This window comes from Monodelphis domestica, chromosome 1 (genome assembly GCF_027887165.1).
Source record: "Monodelphis domestica isolate mMonDom1 chromosome 1, mMonDom1.pri, whole genome shotgun sequence".
Lineage (NCBI taxonomy): Eukaryota > Metazoa > Chordata > Mammalia > Didelphimorphia > Didelphidae > Monodelphis > Monodelphis domestica.
The window spans coordinates 176934918-176958649 of NC_077227.1; the positions used below are offsets into that span (position 1 = coordinate 176934918).

The 23732-nt window shown below is 47.8% G+C and overlaps 3 protein-coding genes and 1 long non-coding RNA gene across 5 annotated transcripts in view; 1 reads left to right on the forward strand and 3 right to left on the reverse strand.

Annotated features, from left to right (window-relative positions):
* Nucleotides 1-1494, reverse strand: part of HAUS4 (HAUS augmin like complex subunit 4) — a 45223-nt gene extending 43729 nt beyond the window's left edge. Inside the window, exon 1 of the mRNA XM_056810033.1 lies at nt 1285-1494. The gene's annotated coding sequence lies outside the window, so the exon portion shown is untranslated. The remainder of the gene's footprint in view (nt 1-1284) is intronic.
* On the reverse strand, nt 1-13379 carry AJUBA (ajuba LIM protein). Of its 2 annotated transcripts, XM_003340046.4 has the most exons (8): nt 11961-13379; nt 8780-8881; nt 6398-6465; nt 6171-6233; nt 4662-4792; nt 4501-4552; nt 3336-3404; nt 1-1647 (listed from the first exon to the last, which is right to left on the reverse strand). In XM_003340046.4, exons 1-8 carry the CDS (start codon nt 12994-12996, stop codon nt 1522-1524), a joined length of 1647 nt encoding a protein of 548 aa, XP_003340094.2. In that variant the 5' UTR covers nt 12997-13379; the 3' UTR covers nt 1-1521. The 2 variants fall into 2 exon arrangements, with proteins under 2 accessions (XP_003340094.2, XP_056666010.1); XM_056810032.1 differs by lacking the exon at nt 8780-8881 and having other exon boundaries at nt 11961-13359.
* LOC103102795 (uncharacterized) lies at nt 13378-22673 on the forward strand. Its single transcript, XR_460741.3, has 3 exons — nt 13378-13933; nt 18471-18611; nt 20296-22673. It is a non-coding gene; the product is annotated as an uncharacterized LOC103102795 (long non-coding RNA).
* The window catches only part of C1H14orf93 (chromosome 1 C14orf93 homolog), a 27856-nt gene continuing 20998 nt past the window's right edge, over nt 16875-23732 (reverse strand). The window contains exons 3-7 of the mRNA XM_007479807.3: nt 22582-22899; nt 19443-19504; nt 19043-19146; nt 18218-18330; nt 16875-17700 (exon numbers count right to left, since the gene is read on the reverse strand). Of these exons, the coding sequence (XP_007479869.1) occupies nt 17284-17700; nt 18218-18330; nt 19043-19146; nt 19443-19504; nt 22582-22899 (1014 nt within the window). The 3' untranslated portion in view covers nt 16875-17283. The remainder of the gene's footprint in view (nt 17701-18217; nt 18331-19042; nt 19147-19442; nt 19505-22581; nt 22900-23732) is intronic.

Here is a 23732-nt window from a genome sequence, read left to right on the forward strand (position 1 = left end):
TTTTTTCTTTTGGTTTGTTTTTATTTTTTTCAGTAACAAATGACAGATCTTAATTTCACGCATTTCCAAAAAGTGCATTTTGCCCATCTTGCCACTTCTTGGAGCATGGAATTATGGGGCAAGAGGATGAGAAAATGAAATTGAAAGAATCATCTAAAAATATAAACAGACTCTTTGAAAGAAAGATAGTAGTGAAATTTTAGGGTCCCAGTTACCTAGGGGAGGGACAGGGTCTCTTTACTTCCGAGTACAGAAGTTATTCTCCAAGTCTAGAGGTCCCTGGCACTCGTGACTATAGCCAAGCTTGTCTCCTCATTCCCAGTCACTTGAAAAAATCCTCACCAACGTCCCCCAAACCGTTCAGCTGGCCACATTGTCTTGAACATCCCTAACACGTGGGATTTTTAGTTCAAGGAATCATCATTTGAAGAATGAATCATAATTAAGGAGAAGGCAAGTCTCAAAGTGCTTACTTCCCTCCTGCTCCCCAGAGCCCAGGCCAGGATCTGGGGGAGGGGAGGGGGGACCAGTGTATGTAATCCTGGGTTTCCTGAATGGAGCAGTAGGGTGACAGGATTCTCTGATGCTCACAGGTGCTGAGAGACCAGGAGATGGAGGCGGGATACAGGTGTGCAAGGGGTAGGTACATTTGGCTGGTGTGAGGTTTCTGGGACAGCAGTCTATAGGGCGTAACGACCACCCACTCTGGGATGGTTTTCATTGGGCAGCTTCCTTACGTCCTCTGGCCTTAGGATGGGGAAGCAAAGAGCACAGCTAGATTCAGTCCAAGTGCTCTCTCCCAGCTCCCTAGAGCCTGCATCACGGAGTCCCTGAGAAACAGGCTGCAGGATAATAGGGAGCTGGCTGGCACCACATCCTACCTTAGAGTGGGCAGCACTAGTTAACAGAAAGTCCCATGCAGTCTGGAGAACTTTCTTCTCTTCCATTGGCTAAGAGCTTTACTGTGTCCCTAGGCTGGCCCTGAAGCTTTGGTGGTAGGAACACAGGTCCATTCCCCTCTCCCCCAGGGGCAGTGACACCTCTCTGGCTGGAGGCTCGAGTCTAAGCCCTCAGGAGGTGCTCGCTTTCTCCTAGTTTTTCCAAACAGGAATTCTGCTTGGGTTTTGCAAATATATTCACGAGGGAGACTGGGGAGCCCTGAAGGAAGCAGCATAGGCCAGGAGGTGAGTGTGTGTGTACTTGTCAATTTGTCCTGCCGCTGTTCTCAGGCCCAGAAGGGGGATTAGTTCTTGGCTCTGAGAGGTTCTGTGGTTTGTTACTCACTGCGTGAGAATTCTTCTGGTGGTGAGAAAGATCCCTCTCCAACCCCAAGAGGACCTCTTCCTCTCAGGGTCCTTAGACTTCCAGCTTCTCCTCTATCTGTCCTGCGGTACACCCATCTGCCCTGCCTTCTTCCCTGGACCCTCACCTCCACCCCGATGGGCTCGCCACTGCTCACTGCCTGGGAGGGCTTTGCCTGCTGGGGTTTGGGAGCCAGAAGGAACTGATGGAGGCGGCGGCTCAAACGTAGTTGGCAGTGCCCTGGTGAGCGCTGATCCTCTGCATGTGGCAGGAATGACAGAGCAGGTGTCCATCCAGGGGGAAGCAGCAGCAGCCTTCTTCGTCGCTCAGCTGCATTCGGCAGTCCTGTGGAACAAGGGCACAGGCCGCCTCCGTGAGGGGATGCTCCAGCTATTCCAGACCTGTCCAGAGCCTCCAGCCTCTCCTCCAGTGAGGGGTTAGAGGCTCCCTCTGACACAACTTGAGGCAATGCTCCAGCAGGACACCAGGTGTCGCTGCTGTAGTGGAAATGCTGAGATGGGCTCTCTTCCCTGGAGCTGGAGGACCCATTGCCCCAGAAGGGATGGGAGTCAGAAAAATAGGGAAGAAAGGGACAGCTAAGCTAGGTGGCTCAGTGGATGGAAGGCCATGCTTAAAGACAAGAGGTCCTGGGTTCAAATCTGACTTTAGACACTTCCTTAGCTGTTGTGAGAAGGGAATTTGTGTTTTGATTTGCTCAAGAGAGTTTAGACTTCCCTTCCATTTATTCTGAATTTGGGTCAGTCATCAACCAGGGAATTGATCCCATAGGCACTGACCCCCCTGGTGGTGCCAGGCTAATTGAGGAACTGTGATTGGTTCCTGGGGATGGTGGTGATGTAGGAGAGCTAATGGGTGAAGGGAACGGCATATAAGGTGAGACCCAGCAGGAAGCAAGATTTTTTTTTTTTCCTGAGGCTGGGATTCAGAGCCAGACTCTGGGTTGTTAGGCTTTAGGTTGATGGGCTAGGTAATTCTTTACCTCCTTTCTATATTTCCCTCTCTTATTATCTTTATCTTACTAAAATAAAGCTAGTGGAGCTACTAACAGTCTTGTGACTTAAGGGTTAATTTCTATAAATGGCGACCACAACATTGTTTTTTACTCTTATAATTTAGTCAAATCCATTCTAAATGCTACACTGTGTGACCCTGGGCAAGTCACTTAACCCCATTGCCTAGCCCTTACCACTCTTCTGCTTGGGACCAATACACAATACTGATTCTAAGTCGGAAAGTAAGGGTTTATTTATTTTCATTTTTTAAAATGATCATGTGAAACACACTTCCATATTGGTCATTGTTGGGAGAGCAAACTCATACATAACCTAAATCCCAAAATAAAACCAAAAATACACTGATGTATATAGATGACTCCAACAGTTCTTTCTCTGGAGGTGGATAGCATTCCCTATTATAAGTCTTTTTTTTTTAAACCCTTACCTTCCATCTTAGAGTCAATACTGTGTATTGGTTCCATGGCAGAAGAGTGGTAAGGGCTAGGCAATGGGGTTAAGTGACTTGCCCAGGGTCGGTCACACAGCTGGGAAGTGTCTGAGGCCAGATTTGAACCTAGGACCTCCCATCTCCAGGCCTGGCTCTCAATCCACTGAGCTACCCAGCTGCCCCCCTCCCCCCCATCATAAATCTTGAAAGGTAAGGGTTTAGAAAAAGAAGGAAGAAACCAGAGCAGTCAGGGTCAAACAAGATTGGAAAAAATGAGCTCCCCCAGCTTCCTGAGCTCAAGTTGTAGCTCTGCCACAAACTGGCTATTTGGGATCTTGGAAAGTTGTTTTACCTGTTCAAGGCTCAGTTTTCTCATGTGTAAAATGGGACGAATTAATTGTACTTATGCTACGTGTCCCATTGAGGTTTGTGGTGAGAGAAATATTTTTAGGCTTATAAAGTTACTCTGTAAATGTTCTTATTATATCTCCCATAAGTGCAAGTTTCTTTTAGAGATTTCACCCCAAGTCAACCTTGCTGTACCCACACACACACACACACACACTTACCTCACAGTGATAGCACTCAAAATGGTAATCTCGGTCCATGGAAATCACCCTCACAATCTCTTCACAGCCCTGAAATAAAAGGCACCCCCACCAGGTGGGCAGGAATGAGGGCACTGCCTATAACCCACAAATACATACCTCACACAGACAATGAGGTCACATAAGTGCCCCCACTGCCATTGTGAGGTGAACACACCTTCAGTGGACACCACAAACCCTCCTCCTCTCCCACAGCTAGGCTCCAAGTGGCATGCTCCTGTGGCCACATCTGGCACCATGAGGGGTTGTCCCTCTATAAGTTAAGGGGTCACAGAGGGAGGGAGGGGGGAAATTTGAGACTCAAAATTTTTTTTCTAATGTTAAAAATTGTTTTTGCACATATTTGGAAGACAAAAATAAAATATCAACAAAATAAAAAGCTTCCCCCCCAAATTGGAATTCCAAATTCTCTCCCTTCCTCCCAACCATCCCCCTGAGAATGCAAGCAAAATGATATCAATTATATTTGTGAAGTCATGCAAAACATATGTCCACATTAACCATATCACAAAAAAAAAAACCCAACAATCTATGTCTATATTTCATATAGTTATTTTTTTCATTATAGCTGAGTGTTTGACTTCATCAAGTGTTTGGGGGGGGGGCTTATATTCTTAAGCATATATTCTTGTTTGCTTTTAATGCAATTAATCATATTGGTTATTTGAATAAAAGGAAGAAGGAAGGTGCCTCGCACAGAGTGAATAGGAGGGAGCAGAGGAAGAGAAAGGAAGAAGGGAGTTTGAGTATTTTCAGAGAAGGTGGCCTTAGGCTGAAGGGGAAGGAGAGGAGAGAACCCCTGCCTAGGAAACAGTACATCAGCTTTGTTTCTCTAGAATGTTCCATCTAAGAGGTGAGGTGAAGGATGCCTTCCTCCCAACTCTTTTTCCTGAACCTACTAAAATGTGGTCAGATCAAGGCACTGTGACATTCCCGGATAAAGTGAAGAGAAGGTGAGTTGAAACAATGACGGGTGAATGTTTTGTGCTTTTGAATGTGAGATTGCGCCCAGGAATCAGCATGAAATATTTCTGATTCAACATGAATGCTTGCAGAAGAGGTGGTGGAAGGGGATGGCTTAAGCAGCAGTTCTTTCTTAAACACTGGCAAACCCAGACGTACTGACCTCTGACGGGAGGATGGGCTGGCCACAAGCAGCACATTTCGGGGCATAATTTCTGGAACAGAGAAAGCCAGAGGCAAGGTCAGATACAGAACATATTTCAGGCCTCAGAGAACCAGGCGTAACTCAGGGCTGTCTCCCCTAACCTCCCAGGAAAAACTCACTTGTGGTAGTCAGTGACACAGTACACTTGGTTGGAGAAGTCCACGGTGAAAGGTACGCCATCCAAACATTTGTTGCAGACAATACAGCGGAAGCAGCCAGGGTGATAAGACTTCCCCATTGCCTGCAGGATCTGACTCAGTTGTAGGAGGAGGGGAAATGAGTACATTAATGTGGATGTGAGCCCAGAATTTTCTACCAGTCCACCCTCCGGGGTGGAACTTCCATCAGGAAGCAGTCTTCAACCTTCTTCCCCTCTGCCCTTCGGTTTGTTCCAATAAACATTTGTTCAGGGTCATCAGTCTTGAACCCACATACTGTAAGGCACAGTAGAGGATCCAAGAGAAGAATCATAGAATATGAAGCTTGAATGAGACCCTTATATACCACTAGATTCAATGCCACCTTCCTTTTACAAAAGAAGAAACTAAGGCTTAGAAAGATTCATTCAGTGACTTGTCTGAGGTCCCAGAAATCTCTTGTTTCCCACCTTTGTGTTCTTTTCACCCTACGTAGGCAAAGAAATGGTTCTTAAGCTTTTCCCATAAACCTTCCATAAACAAATAACTGCGTGTTATCTGTATTTGATTCTTTTACTACTACAAGATTTTTAATGTCAAGGAACAAAGGGCAAAGAACTTTCTCCGGGCACATGGCATAGCATTTCTGCATATAGAAGGTGCTCAATAAAAGTCTACTGAGTGAATGACCTCAAAAAAGTTATCATTAAAGTCTTCACATATCTATGGGAAACCTTACAGAACATTTAGGAAATCAAATCGATCTGATCATGTTGCTAAGATTCTAAAGCCACGCAGTTTAGTGAAGAAAAATATTGGTTAGTCAGAGAAGGCTTCGTGGAGGAAGGGCCTCGATTTGCACCTGGAAAAATGAAGCTGAACCTAACACAAAGGATGGGAGAGGGAGGAAAGAGAAAGGGGAAGATATTGCAAATAGGAAAAAATAAGACCATCGAAGAGGAAGAAGTTGGAAAGAACATAGTGTGCATGCAGAGTAACAGAAGAAGAAGACAAGTCAAACTAGGGCAGATGGGCATGCTGAAGGGTATGGGGAAGGTAAGATTAGATGGGCAAAATGAGGTCATCTTATGGAAGTGTTTTGAGTGGCTCATAATAGGAAGCTAGGAGAGGTTTTGGAGAACTGGAGTGACATGAGAATTAAGTGTTCTAGAGCTACAAAGGGCCTTAGAAGCCATCTTGCCCAACCCTTACATTTTACAGACAAGAAAATTGAGAAGCAGAAGGGTTAAAGCTTGCCCCAGGTCACACAGACAATAAGTGATAGAGCAGGGGTTTGAACCTAGGTCCTCTGATTCCCAATCCAACATTCTTTCCATTATACCACACTGAATTACAGGAAGGTTTGTACTGGCTGCCCCAACCCTTTCCATGTCATCCCTGACTCATCACCCTCCCAGTTGCCCTTGGCTCTATCTTCCCTGCTCCTAAAACATTCCACCAGTAACAGCTCTCTAGTTCCATTTTCCTTACCTTCTCCAAGATCAAGTGACCACAGACACAACATTTTTCTGCTGCTTCCTGGAACCCTGAAAACTAGAAGGACAGAAAGAGAGAAGCTGGCATGGAACTGATAGTCCTGTGACTACAAGATGAAAGTGACTTACGAAGGAGACTTCTTACATGGGGAGAGTGGAAGGCATGCCAAAGCGGGCCAAAACTAAGTATGATGAACAACAAAAAAATTAGTCCTGACTCACCAAGTAATCCTCCTCACAGTAAACAGAGCCATTGACACTGTAGAAGGCTTTGCATCGAAGTGTCCTACCTAGAACCCAATGAGAACAGAGGTGAGGGGAACTGGGAACCTACTGTACAATCCCAACTTCCCTCAGGACCAAGAGGCATCTAAGAAGGCCTCTTCAGGATAGAAGTCCCCCCCCCCAAAAAAAAAAACAGATTAGACCTTTCAGGCTTTTATTCCTTCCCCCATAGCACATATATTTCATGATCTAGTTTTCAGTCACCCTATGAGGCTCAAGCTAAGCCACCCTACTACCCAACTCCTAAAGCAATAAAACATCTTAATCCCCTCCCCTTCCATGAAATCCCACCCTACTCTTTCCACCTGACCCCACCAATGCTCCCTAGAAGCAGCCTGGTGGCACAGCAAAATACAGCAAAAAGCCTGGAGACAGAAAATCCTGAGTTCAAATCCAGCCCCAGACACTTACTAGCTATGTGCTCCTTGCTAAATCACTTAACCTGTCTGCCTCAGTGTCTTCACTGTAAAATAGGGATGATCACAGCATCTACTTTTCAAGGTTGTTTTGAGGATCAACTGAGATAATATTTGTAAGGTGCTTAACACAATGCCCAGCACTTAATAAATGCCTTCCCCCCTTTCTTCCCTTGATCAAGTTCCAGACTCTTCTCCAAACTCTTTCTAAAATCTCTCCCAATCCTCATCTCAAGAAAGAGTTTCCTTCATCTGCATCATCATAAGATATTTTAAAAAAAAAAAAAACCTTTACCTTCTGTTTTAGAATCAGTACTAAGTATTGGTTCCAAGGCAGAAGAGAGAGAAAGGTTGGGAAATGGAGGTGAAATGACTTGCCCAGGGCCACACAGCTAGGATGTGTCTAAGGCCAGATTTGAATCTGGAACTTCCCATCTCCAGACCTGGCCCTCCATTCATTGATCCACCCAGTCTTCTCCAGTCATTAGATACTTTTAAAAGTATTTTGCTATTATGTTGTGCATAAAATTTTTTTTCTTTACAAGAGCGCTCTCATTTTCTGCCTCTGTGACCATCCCCTTAGCTAACTCCCTCCTGGAGCTCAATGAACTCTGTTGGAGGATCCAGGGACCCTGGAACCAGGACAAAATGCTTTGGCGGCCAAGCTGGCTGTGCTTCCTGACATCCTGGGTTGAGCCTTTGATGTCAGCAACCCCAACTTCCCTAAAGATCAGGGAGGGCCCCAGGATGTACCCTGAATGCTCTAATGATTTCCTTCGGCTTTATTGGTGTCCCACAAGTTAGTGAAAAGAGTCTCAGGGATCCTGGGAGTGGGGAATGGGGGGGCAACTGAGAGGCCCCAAAGCAAAAATGGGCAGATTTCCCACCTTTGCTATCTTCCCATTCAAGCTTTCATTCAGAACTCAGTTTGGGCAGTTTATAAAAGCCGACCTGGAAACCAAAGGGAAAAACAATGGGGGGGAGGGTTTGAAGGCAAGGGTAGAAGCTGAAAGTAAGATAGTCTGAAAAAGACAACAACTGAGAGTCAAATGGGGGAGGGAAGGGAGAAGAAGAAAGAGAAAAAAAGAGAGGGAGTCAGAGCATCAGACAGAGATAGGAGATTAAAGGTTTAGCAAAGGAATCAGAATAGGAGAGCGGCAGTGGAGGGGGCAGTGAGGGAGGGACAGGGGGAGTCAGTGTCGACAGGGAGCCCCTGCACAGCCTCCTGAGCTAACAGTGGGCATTCCTGTAGCGTGATGTCATCAGCTTGGCATGGCCCAGTGGCCTGCGCTCCAGAGAGGTGGCTGAACTCTGACCAGCCAAGAGAAAACCCCTCTCCCAGCTCCCCATTCCCTAAGCCCACCCCCCCTCCCCTTTCACATTCCTGTCTTTCACCGTCGCCCCAGGCAACTTGGCTGCCCAAGACTAAACCCCACCAAGCACAGGGCTGCAGGCCCGGACCCAAAGCTCAGAGCCCAGAGTCCAGAGCCTAGGCTATATGCAGGCAGGGAACACAACAGAGAAAGCGGGAGGGAGGGAGGGAGGGAGGGAAGGAAGAAGAAAAGAGAAGACAGACATGAGAAAGGAGGGAAATGTAGAAAAGGAAGGCTGACGGAAGAAGGAGGAAAACTGATCCATAGAGGAAGCAAGGAAGGGGGAATAAACTACCTGATGCAGTGAGAGAAGAGAGAAAAAGAGAGGGAAATAAAGAAGACAAGCAGGGAGAAAAGAAGGATGGGAAAGAAGTAGGTGCCACACACTTGGTAGAAGCTCTCCCCTGAGAAAATGAACCATCAAGAGGTTTCCCGTTGCTCCCATCCTCATCCCACCCCGGATGCTGCCATTTCTTCTGACTCTTGTACCTGCCCCCATCCCTCCTGGCTTGGAGGAGGGCTTCACTCACCGCAAGAGCAGCAGACAAAGCACTGGGTGTGGTACAGGCTGTCCAGGGCCTGGCAGGCATTGCTTTGCCCATAGATGCCCTTGTTACACTTTATACATGTGCCTGTGAGAAGGGAAAAGAGAAGAGGTCACCACACCGGGATCCTTCCTCCTCTCACCCTCTCATGTCCTCTTCCCTCTCCCCTGCTGGGTACAGATACAGGCTTGGGAAGAGGGTAGAAATTGGTTTTATAGGCTCTTCCTTTTGGGGAAAGAGGGTAGAAAATCCTGGCTATGCTGAGAGAAAGCAGAGCTAGCAGTCCTCAGACTGCTCACTCATTAGAGCCATCCCTTGGGTTTCGACTGTGCCCAGCCCTGGTTAAGCACTGTGAGAAGAATGGGAAATCTTCAGGAAGGTTAGTCTACTTGGGGAGAAAAGACCACTCCGCAAAACAACCCTAAACAGCGTGACACCATATTCAGCATATTATTAAGTCCTAACCCCAACGGCATAGACAAGATGGAGAATTCAGAGGGGAGAGAGCAGAAGTAAGCAATGAAAGCTTCGAGGAAGGTTGGGGGCATGAACTGTCTCCTAAAGCTTATCTCGTAGGACCTCAGTTTCCTCATTTGTAAAATAACAAATTTGGAACCACGTCGAAGGTCCTTTCCAGGTCTAATATCCTATGATTCTTGAAGGCAGGTAGGCTTATTTGGATAAGGGAGGAGGGCAGGAAGTAATGAAGAATCATGGTGGCTACTGAGGTAGACAGCGAGGAATCCATATGGAGAAGAAGGCAGTAGATAAGGAGGAGGGGAAAATGTGGTGGGATGGGATGACTGGGGCTAAGTTTGGGAAGAGATGTCCCCGTCCTTTCCATTTTCTTTCTTTGTCATTTCTTTGGAGAGGAAGGGGTGGAATGGCTGCAAGTGTCCCAGGCACAGAGGAATCTTCTTCCTCTGGTCACTTCTCAGCCATGCCTAGGTCCCCCCAGGTTGGGCCAGCACCAAGCAGAGAGCAGATCTGAATGGGACCCGGGCCTGCCCCTCCCCCTGTGGTGTGGCGCGCTCCTGCCCAAGCACAGCCTTGCGACCTACAAGTTGGGGCCCATCCCAGCCCGCGCCCAGGGGCTTGGGAGCCTCGTGCTGCAGCTGCAGCAACTGATGGGCCTGGACCTGTTTTGCCTCCACCCTACAGCAGCTGGGCAAGGCTACAGCTAGGGAGAAATGGGCCAGGACTAGTTAGCGGGGAGAGGGGGGCAATTACATAGGGGTGGTCATACAAGGGAGATGGGGGCTGAGAGGGGAAAGATTTTTAGGGGGTCCTCAGTAGGGAAAGGAGATCTAGTGGCCAGGGTAGGGGGTAGGAGTCTCAGCCTCGGGGTTCTGAACACAACCTGCCCGGTAGGGAAGATCCATAACCAGGGGAGCAATGCCTCAAGGGGCATGTCAGAGCCACCTTACCAGGAAGCCTCAGAAATTATGGGGAAACAAGGAGAGCGATCAGCCATGTTCACCTTTCCACTTCTATGGCATCCTCCCCCTAATGCCCCTTCCTATTGATCACATCCTTCCTGGATTCCTCCAGAATGTTCTAGGCATTAAAGCTTGAAAGGAAGAGATGGCTTCTACTAACAGCCACCTTCCCTGGGCCCCAAAAGCAAAGTTCCAAGAGGCCCTGCCAGGTGATTGTCTGCCTGCTGTATCTGCTCTCTCTGGATCAGATCCTCTGCTTTCTTTCCTCTCAGTCTGTGGCTGGGAGTGGGGGCTGGGGTTGAACTCTGTAAGGCCCTCTAAGCCAGCCTGGAACCCTTCCCCCCAATATCCCTTCCCGGTCTTCCCATTGCTCACAGATCCCAGGGGTCCTGGGAGGGGGGGCTTTGGATCGATGACAATAGGGCAGGTGAGAAGGAGAAAATGACTGTATTTACAGGACCAAGAATAAAACCTTTAACTAGAAAAATTGCTAGGGGGACAAACCACCAGCAGATCAGAATGCAGGCAAATCATATGCAAATTCAAGGATTCAACATCTCAATGTGATCTCTCCCAGGGCTTCCCAAGTCTAGGCTTTTGATTGTATGGTCCAACATTTTCTAATCCTATTTCCAGAGCAAGTAGTTTTCTTCTCAGTCTGTGAGATCCTGGAAGGCAGGTTCCACACAACTGTGGTACCCCTCGACCAGGCAAAAGTTGGGTCTTCAATCAAACCATGTATGCCGAATTAAACTGGAGAGGGAAAATCCTAATGAAAACTGGTGGGGGACCCTAAAGCCTTTAGGAAGTCTAGTGAGCCCGGCAGTCCTAGGTATGGGGGTGGGAAGTCGGTATGGGGATGATGGGCCTTTGGGGTCCCAACTGCAAACAGACCAGTCCCAGGGTTACTGCCAAGCTGCTGGCTGCTGGCAGTGACTCCAGGTCACTCTCAATGATAATAGTATAAATATCCTAGGCATCAGTCCCTGTGGTTCCCTGCTCCTGCCCTGACCTCTGGAAGGTGGGGACAGGCTGGGGGAAGGGGAGGGGGGGTATGAAGCTGGCACTACCAGGTCTACTTACTAGTAAATGCTTGAAGTCTGAGAGCAGGCTAGGCTGGGGTGGGGCAGGCACCTGGGTCCCCGTTCCCGCCCCAAGGCACTCCCTCCTGCTTCACTGGCTCCATTTCCCCGACGGGCCGCAAGGCGTGTGCGGAGGAAGGCACCCCCCTCCCAATCCGCCCCGCCTTGCGGGCACCTGGAGCGGGCCGGGCAGGAGCCAGCACGCAGCCTGCCCTCCCCACCCCCATCACCCCTGCATTCCCCGCATTCCTGCGGGCGGAGACAGGGGATGGGGTGGGGGCAAGGCGGGCAGGCGCCTGCTCGGGCACGGCGGGGAAAAGGGGAACCAGGCTGAAGGGGGGGGTGCTCTGTCTATCCCACTCCTGCCCTGTTCCCCCGAAGCACCTTCAGGGGCAAAAAAAAAAAAAATCAGAGCCGTAACCGTTTGGGGGTGGGGATGTGAAGAGGAACCCGCTGGATATCTTGGGGACGTGGGGATGTAAAGAATCGGATACTCTGGTCCATCAGAAACTGGACTAAGCAGATGGAGGCCTCTGGTGTCTACTGCCTGTCTCTCTCTGCAACTTAAATCCGTGGAGAGACTGCCACACTCCTGAGGCACCTTATCCCTCCAACCCCAGTCCACCCATCTCTGCCCTCACTCACCGAAGTAGTCCTCCTTAGACTCATGTTCTCGGGCCCGACCCCGGCCTGCCTCTTGTGGGAAGGGGCCAGGCGGGTCTTCAGGCCCCGAGGATTCTGTACCGGGGGGTTCCCCGTGGGCGCCTGGTTCCCGCCCTCCGGTTCCCACAGCTAGTCGCAGCAACGCTGCCAGTTCCTCTGGGTAGCGGGCGCCTGCTGCGCAGTCCCCGTAGCCGGTCACAGAATGTCGTCCAGGCTGCGCCCCTCGCCTTTCTAAGGGCCCAGTCGCTCCCAGACCAGTCCCAGCCAGGGCCCCGGGACTGCCCAGGGCCGGTGGGTATGAGTGACGGCTCTCCTGAAAGCCGAAACCCGTGGGCCGGTGAGAGCAAAGCCGGTTTATGGCAGCATGGAGGTCGGGGTAGGCAGGGGGGACCCCGCCCGGAGGAAAGCCTGTAGGAGCCCCAGCGAAGGGAGGGCCGAAGGGACATGCCCCAGTGGGCAGGGGGCTCCCGTGGCGTTGGTCGTAGCCCATACTGATGCCACTGGTTCGGTTGCTGCAGGGCCGACTGCCACCAGCTCCGCAGCTCCCCGCCCCGTCCAGGAGCAGACTGCCCCGGGGGCTAGACGGCTTGCTGGCATCACTGGCGGAGCTGCTGGCGAAGCTAGAACGCGGGCTTAAGGCGGGGGCCAGTGTCTCCAGACGCATGTCGGGGAGCAGCGATTGGGGTAGAGGCAAGGCCCGGGGCTGGGGCGCCCCGCCGGGGAAAGGAACTTCGTAGCGCGGCGCCTCAAAGGAGCTGCGTCGGATTCGCTCAGCCTCCAGGGGGCCCTGCTCACGGGCTGCTTCCAGTGGTTCATCCCCAGATTCTCCAAGAGTCCCCCGGGTCCCAGGCTTCCTGGGACCCCCGGACCCGCTCAAACGCCCCTTCCCAGAAGCAGGGGTCCCTTCAGACCCTGACCGGCTCGACTCCCCCTTTCTGCGGCCAAACTTAGCACTGCCGGAGTCGGAGAGCTTCAGCTTTTCCAGCAGGCGGCTGGCTTTCTCTCCCAGACGCTCCATGCCCTCGGGTCCGGGGCCTCCAGCCCCCTACCCGCCCCGGCCCCCGGCGGTATTCGGGCTGCTCCCCCTCTCCCTGGCCGCAATAATCTAGATTCCCGGGGGTACCTGGACGGACACGAGGGCTCAGCTGGCGGCCCGGGTGCCCGGCGCCCAGGAGCCCACAGCATCCCCTAGGGAGAGGGGTACAGTCCCCCCACCCATCGGGGAGTATACGAGGTTGGGGGGACCTACGCCTGAAGCTGTTCTATCCACCAGTCTATCTATTCATCAGTCTGCGGGCTGGCCCTGCCTCCCCCAGCTCCCGGATCCCTTTGGCCCCCGCCCCCCTAGCCACCCCCCCTTAGCTTCCACACTTAAGCACAGACTCGAACTTCTCTCCTAAACTTTTGTCTGCCCAGCCGGACCTACTTTCATAGAAGGGCGGAGCGCGGTGTGCCTGTAGGAAGGGAAAGAGGTGGGGGTATCAGCGCAGGAATCTTTAGTTCACCCTTCCCAAGGAAGAGAGAAGGGTTAACACTCTCTTCTGGTCATACTGCAATCTTTGATAGTGGAGTCGGGAGAAGAATTGGGGACCATTAATGAGTCATTATTACACCTCCTTAGATACAGTTAAAGAAAGAGTGTACGGAACCAGTGGGAGGACTCTTTGCAGTTGGAATGTGCGGAGGGGCACAGTGGAAGGCAAGGATAAGGAATGAAAGCGACTAGAGAGAGGCATGTCCTGCGCAAACATGGTCACTTTGTTCCCAGCGTGGAGACGGAGGGAGAGATGGAAAAACAGAGTGAACCGAAAAGCTAGAGACAGAAATAGAATGAAAAGAGAAAAATAGAAACAAGAGCTCTCAAGAGAAAAAGAAAGGGAGGAGTAAGAATCACAAGCAAGATGGACATATGTGAAAGGGAAATGGAGTCTGCTGTAGAGGAAGAAAAAGGCCAGGTGAGGCAGAGTTAGACACCCCAAAACGGGAATAAAGGTCTGCAAGGATAGAGAGAATGAGGCAGTGTGGATAGAACGTCCCCAGCTCTAGTCTGAGGATCTGGGTTCGAATTTTGGCTCTGCCACATACTACCTGTGTGTCACTGGGCAAAACACTTAACCTCTCTCCAGGTCTGTTTCTTCGTTTGTAAAATGATGAGTCTGTACTAGATCATGCGGAAGGAGTTCCATTTCTGCTCTAAATCTAGGATCCAGTGATGACAAGGAAAGAGGGGGAAGGGAAGGGAAACTTTGACCTAGAGATACAGCCACAAGGACCCAGAGGGCCGTATATGAATATATACATATATATTTATATATCACATACTCACACACATATGTCAGAAAAAGACCTAAATGGGGAGAGGGACTTAGGAGCAAAGAGAGTAGGGAGAACCTGGAGGCAGAGATGAAGAGACACCGAGACATACACCACCTGGTGTTTAGGAATGGAATTTCTCAAGAGGGTTTCAGGTGTTTGGTGTATTAGGCAGGGGCAGGTACTGGTTTAGGTAGCCCATAGCAGATTGGCAATAAAGAATGGGGGGAGGGGGGAGAGAATATGACCCAGAAACAGAGGAAAAATGCAAATAAGTAAAAAGGGATCAGAATGGACATAAAAGAGGAGAGACCAGATTAGCAGGCTCCAAAAGGGGGGGGGGGGAGGGGGAAGAAGAATCAGTGGCCAAGGATGAATATATACCTAACTGGATATTAGTCAGTACTTTCTTCCAGATTAATTTTTGTTTAAATTAGCATACTAAGAGCTGGAGTAAGGGAGATCTAGAGGAATGATTTATTTGCAGTAGGCAGTAAATGACTATGCAAATTATACAAAGGTAACTAGATGCTATTTCTGTGTCAACATTTTGGACATTTTTTATTACAGTACAGTGGTAGCTCCAGGGAATGGGGAAGGAAAGTTGTCTGATAATTTCCTTTTTAGGAAATTAATTCATCATAATTTCATCATATCTAGTGATGTCCCCTTCCTCTCGTAATCTCTTATTAGGCTGCCCTCCTGTTTCCTTGGTCAGGCTTTGGGATTTGTCCCTGAGCTTGATAATGTTCTAATATCAGAAAGTAGTAGTCAAGAATGATTTGAAATGGGGGCAACTAGGTGGCTCAATGGATTGAGAACTAGGCCTACAGATGGGAAGTCCTGGATTCAAAACTAGCTGTAGATATTTTCTAACTGGGTAACCTTGGGCAAGTCAATTAACCTCCATTGCCCAGCCCTTACGCTTTTCTACCCCTCATCTGCCTTGGAACCAATACACAGTATTGATTCTAAGACAAAAGGGGGAAAAAAAAGAATGGTTTGAGGTATCAGGATCAAGAAAGAGAATTGGAAGGGTTAGCTGACAAAGTATTCTGGCCCGCCTACTCAATTTAACAAATGTGAGCAGTTTGATGTATAGCATAAAGAATCAAGTGCTAATTTTGAAATCAGGAAAATATGAATTTTAATTCTGCTTCTGACCAAGTGGGATGGGGGAGGGCACTCCTGTAATCTGTTTGGGGAGGTTGAGTCTGTTGGATCATTGGAGCTCAGGAGTTAGTTTCAAGATGCAGTGAGCTAAGACAGTGGGGAGATGTGCACTAACTCCAGCACCAATGTAGTGAGACCCCAGGAACAAGGGAGCCATCAGGCTACTTATGGAAAGGCAAACTGGCCCAAGCTGGAAACAGAACAAGTCAAAGCTCTTACAGGGATCAGTGATGGGATCAACCTGTAAGTAGTCACTGCTCTCTGGCCTGATCAAGTCAGGGAGACTGGCCTCAAAAAATAATAAATTCTGCCTCTGACACACAGCATGTTTCCACAGGCAAGGGACTCAAATTCTCTTCTTCTGTAAAATGGAGATACCTGTAGAAGCTCTCCTACAAAGTTGTTGAGTTTCTGGTGAACTAATGTATATAAAGTGCTTTGCAAAGTGTAAGTGAATGTCAGTGATTGTCCACTGAAAATACTTCTGTCCCTTAAATTGCTTTTCTCGGGAAAGATAGCCAGGATACTATAGTCTTTCAACATCCCCTTCCAGTCTAGCATCTGGTGGGTCTGAGCAAAGAGGGAGACTAATAGGTTCATCTACTATGGAGAAAAGGAGAGCTGGAGCATTGCTTTGGTCAACTGGGGTTTCCATTCCATTGCACCTCTAACTGAGATGTGCATGAAGATCAGTGGTAGGTAATCAGAGAAAGAAGTATTAGTAGGAACACTCTTTTAGTGGTTACTACCAAATGGTTCCCACAACAATGACTCCTCAGTCTGGTCTGGAACTGAGAAGTAGCAGGGTCTTTCTGATCTGGGCCATTCACATTTTTCTGTCTGGGGAGGCAGCAAAGTGTCCCAGAAAGAGCACTGGATCTTGAATCAAAAGAGCTGGATTCTAATCTGAGCCCTCCTTTTCATTAGCTTTCTAAACTTGGTCTTGAACAGTTCCTAACTCTCTAAGCTTGTTTCTTCATCTTTGAAACAGAGATGACAGTATACTATGTACCTCAAAGTGTTATGTTTTGAGGTCCAAATGAGATAATGTATGTGAATGTGCTTTGTTGCTGTGAGCTGCTATATTAGTCAAATTGGACTGAACTGGTTCAGGTGTTTTATGAAACTGAGACATCCCACTCCAAGAAAGCTTGAAGGACAGATCATGGGACACTCTTCTGGAAACTCTGAGGAGGAGGAGAAACCACCCATGCAGTATGGGACATCCTTGTTGCCCTATATGAATCGACCATATGGTCAGATTCACAGTAGTGATTTCACCCAGCAGGTGGCGGCATTAGCCTGGGCTGGTCCTGTGTTGTTTCCACCGCAGAGCAAGATCTGGGGAGCCAGTGCTGCTCCCCATCACTAGGGGTAAAATCAGAAAAAAGAAACTCAGAGAAGCTTAGATAAGTAACAAAAAGGCCTCTTGTTTTGTGGACCCATCACATTCCTGTTTGGAAACCTCCCTCCCTTCCTTTCCCTCCCAATGCTTCACTCTTCTCTCTGACTTATTATTTGGGTACAGTATCCAAAAAATTGGCATTTTCCTGCTTGTCCCTTCCAGCTATTACTTTTTTCCCTTTGATATAAATTTTCCTCATCACCCCGTTCCCTATTTATGCCCCCTCCCCCATGTACTGTTCTCTTTATCCAATGAGCAGCTCCTACTTTCATTAGAGATGAAGGATGGAGAGAGATGCAAAATCCCTTTCTCAAAAAGGAAGGAATATCCAGTTAATCTAGGAATCCCAGTCACCCCAATCCTAGGGCATAAGGAATGGCAGGAACCAAAGCTTCTTCTCTTGGTCATAATAATTCACTCATCCTTTTCTACTTTGATTTCAATGAATGAGTTCAAGTCAGGGCAAAAGGTTTTGTGGGATTGGTCAAAAGGTGAGGAGACAGGTGCATCTTCGTCACCACCTTCTTCTTCTTCCTGGAAGTTGGGGTTATAGAGATCTGGGGGCAGGAGCTGGGCCTCAGCAGAAGGCAGTCGCTCTGAGGGAGGTCCATATACCCGATTGGCTTTGGTGCCATGCTTAGAATTGGCATCCAGATGGTAACAAAGTTGAGTGAGGCGTTGAGCCCTGAATCGAGGTGGGCGGGCTACCCAGACTCCTGGCTCATTAAGACTATCTTCCTCATCGGACATTAATTCCTCTGTCACATCCTTCCACAGGCGCTGCTCCTCAGCTCCAAAGTGCCTCATGATACTGGATCGGTTAGCAAAGAGCTACAGTCATCACAGGACAGAAGTTAGGATGAGAGATGAATACAGATCAAATTTTAGGGAATGTCTGGGGGAACAAGAATATCTGGGAAAGAAGGCATGAGATCTGTGCTTGAGAGTCAGAACTCTAGAATAAGGCACTTAAAGTAAGTTTTGGAAATTAATACCCCCTGTTTTGACTATCCACCAGAGGCTTTGAGCCTTTTCTACAATATAGAGGGCTTTACTTGGTACAAAAAATAATACAAAAGGAAAGGACTTTCTAAGGTTAAAAATGTACCTTGTATATTCCCCTTCATCTTGTACCTCTGTCTTTTGCTTTGCCCCTATTTGAGGCTCTGGCCAGTAGGATCCCAATCCTCAGATCAACTTTAGATGGGGCAGCTTTATCCTCCTCTCCTGGTCCCTATTTTTTCCTGGGTTTCAGCCAATTACAAGTTCTTTTTTCCTCTACCTAACTCTACAGTGTGGTGATATCGGGGGTTTGGTAGTATGAATGGAGAACGTGGAGACCTCTTACCCGATATCGACGACTCCTCAATTTCTTCTCCTCTTTCTCCTTTAGGCCCTTAAAGGGGTTCAGGGAGTTTCGGTACTCACGTCTTTTGGTGAGGAAGTAGGCTACACAAGCCCCTATCGTGGGGGAAGAGAAGAGGTTCCTGAAGGCCTCTGAGGCAGAATAGATGCAAGATCCTTTAGAGATTATGGCCAGAGCTAGCAGGCACTTATTCCTTTTCTGTTTGGCCTTCTTTTTCCATCTCAACATATACCAGTATCCCTGAGCTAAAAACCTGCTACATGCTGCAAGTTGGAAGCCCTGAGAAGAAAGATTTACAAGCCACCCTTCAGCAGAATTTTCCAATTCATAAGCCTGGAGTATTAGCTGTGGGTGAAGAAGAGAAGGAAAGAAAGAGGTAAAGCCTAGACTTACTATCTAGGACCTGTAAAATGAGGGGCTTGGACTCTACAATCCTTCCCAGCTCTTTGTCTTTGATCCTCTAATCCTGTGACAAAGGGTCAGACCTCTGCCAGAGGGTTTTCTGCTTATTTCCTCTCTGCTACTCTCACCCTGAGATTTATACCCTACACAAAATCACAATGCTTGTCGATCTTCTAGCTCTCGACTCTAAACTTCACCTTAAACTCTGAGGAAGGGAATGATAAACAGGCACTTGGGGGAGCTAATTGTGTGGACAGAGGTAGGAAGAGGAGAAAAATAACCTTAATCCCTGGCTTCAATCTAATACCAAAGCCACCCAACTCATCCCCTAGTCAGGTTCCTTTGCTGACTCCAGGAGGGGCAAACAGAGAAATTAGAGATGGAGGTTTCCCCAGGCTTTCTTACCTTTCAATTCCTTATCAGTGTAATTGTGGGGACTGGTCACCAGCTCCTGTTTAAGTTTCTCCAGGAGGAATTTCACCACTGAAATGTTCCAAGAGGACTTGATACTGCCACATTAAAGAGAGTAAGCTGTTGTTTTTTTTCTGGATTCTGAGTAGAGCAAACCACCCAGTACTCAGTGGATATCAGAATAATTTCCTTCAAGTTTCCAGAGGCTCCATGGCCTCTTCGTGGACAAAGTCCTATCTACATTTCTACACTAGACCTCTACTAGAGTCACCCTCTATTAAGGAGTGGTAGTCACAATACTTCAACTTCTTTCTGCCCTCCTTCCCTACCCTAGCAACCCCCCCTTCCTTTAGAAGAGTCACTCCTTGATGCTATCCATTTAGAAGGAACTCACCTTTCTGACCCATTGAATCTCTTGTCATTTGTGATGTGGTTATGCACATTGTGAACCAATTTCTAGAAATGAGAGAAAAAATAGAATCATAGCAAGCATGGTACATTTTAACACAGGTGAAGTGCTATACAAATGCTGTTATTATAATTGCTATTTATATTTATTATATATTGTTTTATAGTTACTTGCTATATATATTTACTATTATAATTGTTATTATAAACAATTCTTTTGTTACTATCCCCTCAGGGAAGGCCACTTTTGGACTGACCTTCCTCTGGGGTCCTCTGCATAAACCTTTCTACAGCTTGGCACTATTTATTATATGTGTCCTTTCTTGGCAAGAGAACCTTTCTGGTCCAGAATTTCCAATGGAGACTTTTTCCCTCCTAATTGGGGAGAGAATAGGGAAGGATATAAGACATCAGCTAGAGCTCCCAAATCACCTCATGGGTGTCTTTACTACTAGCCTATGCCCTAGAACCTCAAGTTGGAAGGGACCTCCGAGGTAGCCCAATTCAAACTCTTCGCTTCCTTCTCTACCCTCATTTCAAGAATCTCTTCTATAACATTCTTTTTTTTTTTAACCCTTTGCTTTTGGTCTCAGTAACAACTCTTAAGACAGAAGGACAGGCCAAAGGGCACTAAAAGACTGTCTGCCCTTTGATCCAGCCATAGCACTGCTGGGTTTGTACCCCAAAGAGATAATAAGGGAAAAGACTTGTACAAGAATATTCATAGCTGTGCTCTATGTGTTGGTAAAAAACTAGAAAATTAGGGGATGTCCTTCATTTGGGGAATGGCTATACAAATTGTGGTATCTGTTGGTGATGGAATACTATTGTGCTCAAAGGAATAATGAACTGGAGGAATTCCATGGAGACTGGAACGACCTCCAGGAAGTGATGCAGAGCGAGAGGAGCAGAACCAGGAGAACACTGTACACAGAGACTGATACACTGTGGTATAATCGAAGGTAATGGACTTCTCCATTAGTGGCAATGCAGTGATCCTGAACAACCCGGAGGGATCTATGAGAAAGAATACTATCCACATCCAGAGGAAAAACTGTGCAAGTGAAAAAACCGAAGAAAAACAACTGCTTGATTACATGGGTCGAAGGGATATGATCGGAAATGTAGACTCTAAATGAACATCCTAATGCAAATACCAACATGGAAATAGGTTCTGATAAAGGACACATGTAATACCCAGTGGAATTGTACATTGGCTATTGGGGGGGGGGGAGAATATGATTCTTATAACCAAGGAATAATGTTCTAAATTGACTAAATTAAAAAAAAAAAGACAGAAGGGCAGGGACTAGACAAACAGGATGAAGAGACTTGCCCAGGGTGACCTAGCTAGGAAGTATCGGAGGTCACATTAGAACAGAAGCCATCCTGACTCTAGGCCTGGCTCTCTATGCACTGTGTGGCCCAGCTGCCCTGATAACATTCTTAACATCCAGCTTCTGCCTGAAAACTTACAGTGAGGGATCTCACTCCTTTTTGGGGTTAAGAAAAATAATAGCTAGCATTTATTAAGTACCTCCTATGTGCCACAAACTGTGCTAAGCACTTTACAGGTATTACCTCATTGGATCCTTACAACAAACCTGAGAGGTAGATGCTGTTATCCCCATTTTGCAGTTGAGGAAACTGAGACAAACCAAAGATAAGCGACTTGCCCAAAAGTACACAGCTAGGACCAGCTATGAATTCAGGTCTTCCTGTATCTAGGTCCAGTATCTACTATACTGCTTAGCTTCCTGGTCATTCTAGTGACCAGGAGGTTCTGAACTTGGGGGATGCAAACATTTTAAAAATATATATTTTGGCAACTACTTTAATGTAGTTTATTTCCTTTATAATCTTTTGTATTTTCTTTTATGAATTTAAAAACATTCTGAAAGGAAGGCTCTAGACCTCACCAGACTGCCAACAGGGTCTATGACACAGTTCTTCTAGCCACTATATTATATCGCTCTTCTGCATTTCTGAGGCCCTTGTTCCATTTTTAATACAGTCAGAAATAAGAGTTGTATTGGGCCAGAAACTCACATGAGAGAGACTAAACACATCTGTTCTTGGCAGGAAAGACCTTTTAGAGTACTGCTGAAGGTGAGAAGGAGAGAAGACCCTGAAAGGGCACTGACTTTGTTCCCACCAAATGTAGAGCTGGGGTTCCAAAGGAATAGCAGACCTAAGTGACTTCATCTGACATTCAAGGCCCATGATTGGATACCCCAACTTGAGAGAAGTGGTAAGAGTTGAAAAAGAGATTTTTCTGAGGAAAGGTAAATGTCACTAAAATTAAGCCAAAAGTATTTTTCTGGGGGCTTTAGAGGGATAGGGCTGGGAGGCTAAAATACCATGTAAGGTCTTTAGTGAGATTTTATAATGAGGAAATGGATTTATATCATAACAAGTAGAATTTAAGTTAGATGTAGGGAAAAAAGTGCATCCCAGGATTAACAAAGACACTGTAATGACCAGTAGGTGGGTTTAGAATCCACCAGTCCCCACTGCTAGGTCTGGGATCTCTTGCCAACCCCACCTTCCCCTCACTTCAGCCTCCCCACAGGATAGAAGGATAATAGTTGAACCAGAAACTGCAGTGATTCTAAGAGGTCTTCTCTAGCCTGAAAGCAGCTGCTGTTCTGGAGGACGTCCAACTGGAAAGGATGATCCTAACATCTTGCCTTTGGGATCTGAGACCATTTTCAGGAGGAATCTCTGGAAGACCTGGTTCAGACCAAATTCCTCAGGAGTCTTGAGCTAACTAGCATCTCTGTTTGAAGATGAGGCTCTAGAATTTTACCTGTGTAGGTCTGGAGCTCCTCTCCACCTTTGGAGTCACCTCAAGTCTAAAGCCTACGTAGGTCCTTCCTGGTCAACACCTATAACGGTAGAGGCCCTGGTACCCACTCAGAGCTACTGGATACATTTGCAAACTGGTTCCAGTGACTCTTGGGAGTGCCAACTTGCCGTAATCCCATAAGGAAGATTTTCCTGACTGTCAGGGTTATTGTAAAATCCCTGGAAAAGGTTGTGGACTTTGCTGTCCTTTCACATCAATCCACCCACCACTTGGCCCTTTGGGTTTAAAAAGAACTGTAGAAATTCAGCACACTCACAGAGAGCACCAGATCCCGTTTGCGCCTGGAATTCTTCTGCCCACCCCCTCTGGCCCTGCCAGGAGAAGCTGCGAACCCCAAAGATAGTCTTAGCTCCCCAGTCCCACCAGGGACCGAATCCTCCAAGGCACTGTCCAAGGCGGCTGCAGCACTGAGTACATCCTCTGGGCGGGGCGGGGGCAGCTTGGCCCCATTCTCCAGGCTTGTCTCTGAAGATGCCCGCTGGATGGCCAGTTGTGTTGCTGGAGAGAGCTGCTTGGCATAAGCAGGGACTAGCACCCGCTGCACTGCCCCCTCAGAGGCCACATAGTCATCCAGCTAAGAACAGAAAAACACAGCATGTTAGACATTCCAGCCCCAGAGGAATGTATGGGGGAAAGGGAGGGAGGAGAATGGTGAGGGAGGGAAGGGCAGGGAACTGTTCATCACTTCTTATTCCCAGATCAAAGATGCTGACCATCAAGTTGTAAGGAAGGGGTGGCCTTGGCACCGAGTGACCCCTTGGGGGTCTCATCTGACCACTAGCTTGCTTCTCCTGGGCCTTCGGTAGAATCAGGGTGGCAAATGCCTTTGGTGTGATTAGGATCTCTCCTGTTCTGTGGCTGTCACACAGCAGATTGTAAGGATGGGGCATATTTGAGAACATTTACTTATACTTACTCATTTGTGGATGGTTGCTCTTGGGTATAAGAATGCATCTAGGTTAATGTTTTGTCTAAGAGAGGGTGGGGTGGTGGGAGAAGGAGACTAAGCAGGAGAGGGAGCAAGAGAAGACAGAAACAGACAGAGGGAGAAATAAGATAAACGAGACAGAAAAAGGGAGGGCTGGAGACGGAAATCTCTAGAGGAGACACACTGAAGAGTGCTGAAGCTCCTGGAACGTTCTACTCTGGTCCCCTCGCTAAGGCAGGGCTGTGTTCTCACCTGAATCCTGACCTGGCCCATCTGAAGGTCACTGCCCTGACATCCACTTGACTCGCCTGTGCCCTCACCCAAGGACAGACAGAGCAGGGAGGGAGGAAGAGGGAAGGAGGAAGGAGGGGGATTCTCTGCAGCCAAGAAAACAAAACAGTGAAAGTGAGGGGGGGAAGCACAGAAAGAAGCGGGGGAGGAGGCTGAGATTTATAGACCTGTGAGCTGCTTTCTGCGCT

Coding starts and splice junctions, on each gene's coding strand:
- AJUBA (XM_003340046.4), bottom strand. CDS start 12,996: ATGGAGCGTCTGGGAGAGAAAGCCAGCCGCCTGCTGGAAAAGCTGAAG. Junction 8,882..11,960: donor GTCTAAGGAGGACTACTTCG/GTGAGTGAGGGC, acceptor CCCTTCTCACAG/GCACATGTATAAAGTGTAAC. Junction 4,793..6,170: donor GTCACTTGATCTTGGAGAAG/GTAAGGAAAATG, acceptor CAACTGAGTCAG/ATCCTGCAGGCAATGGGGAA.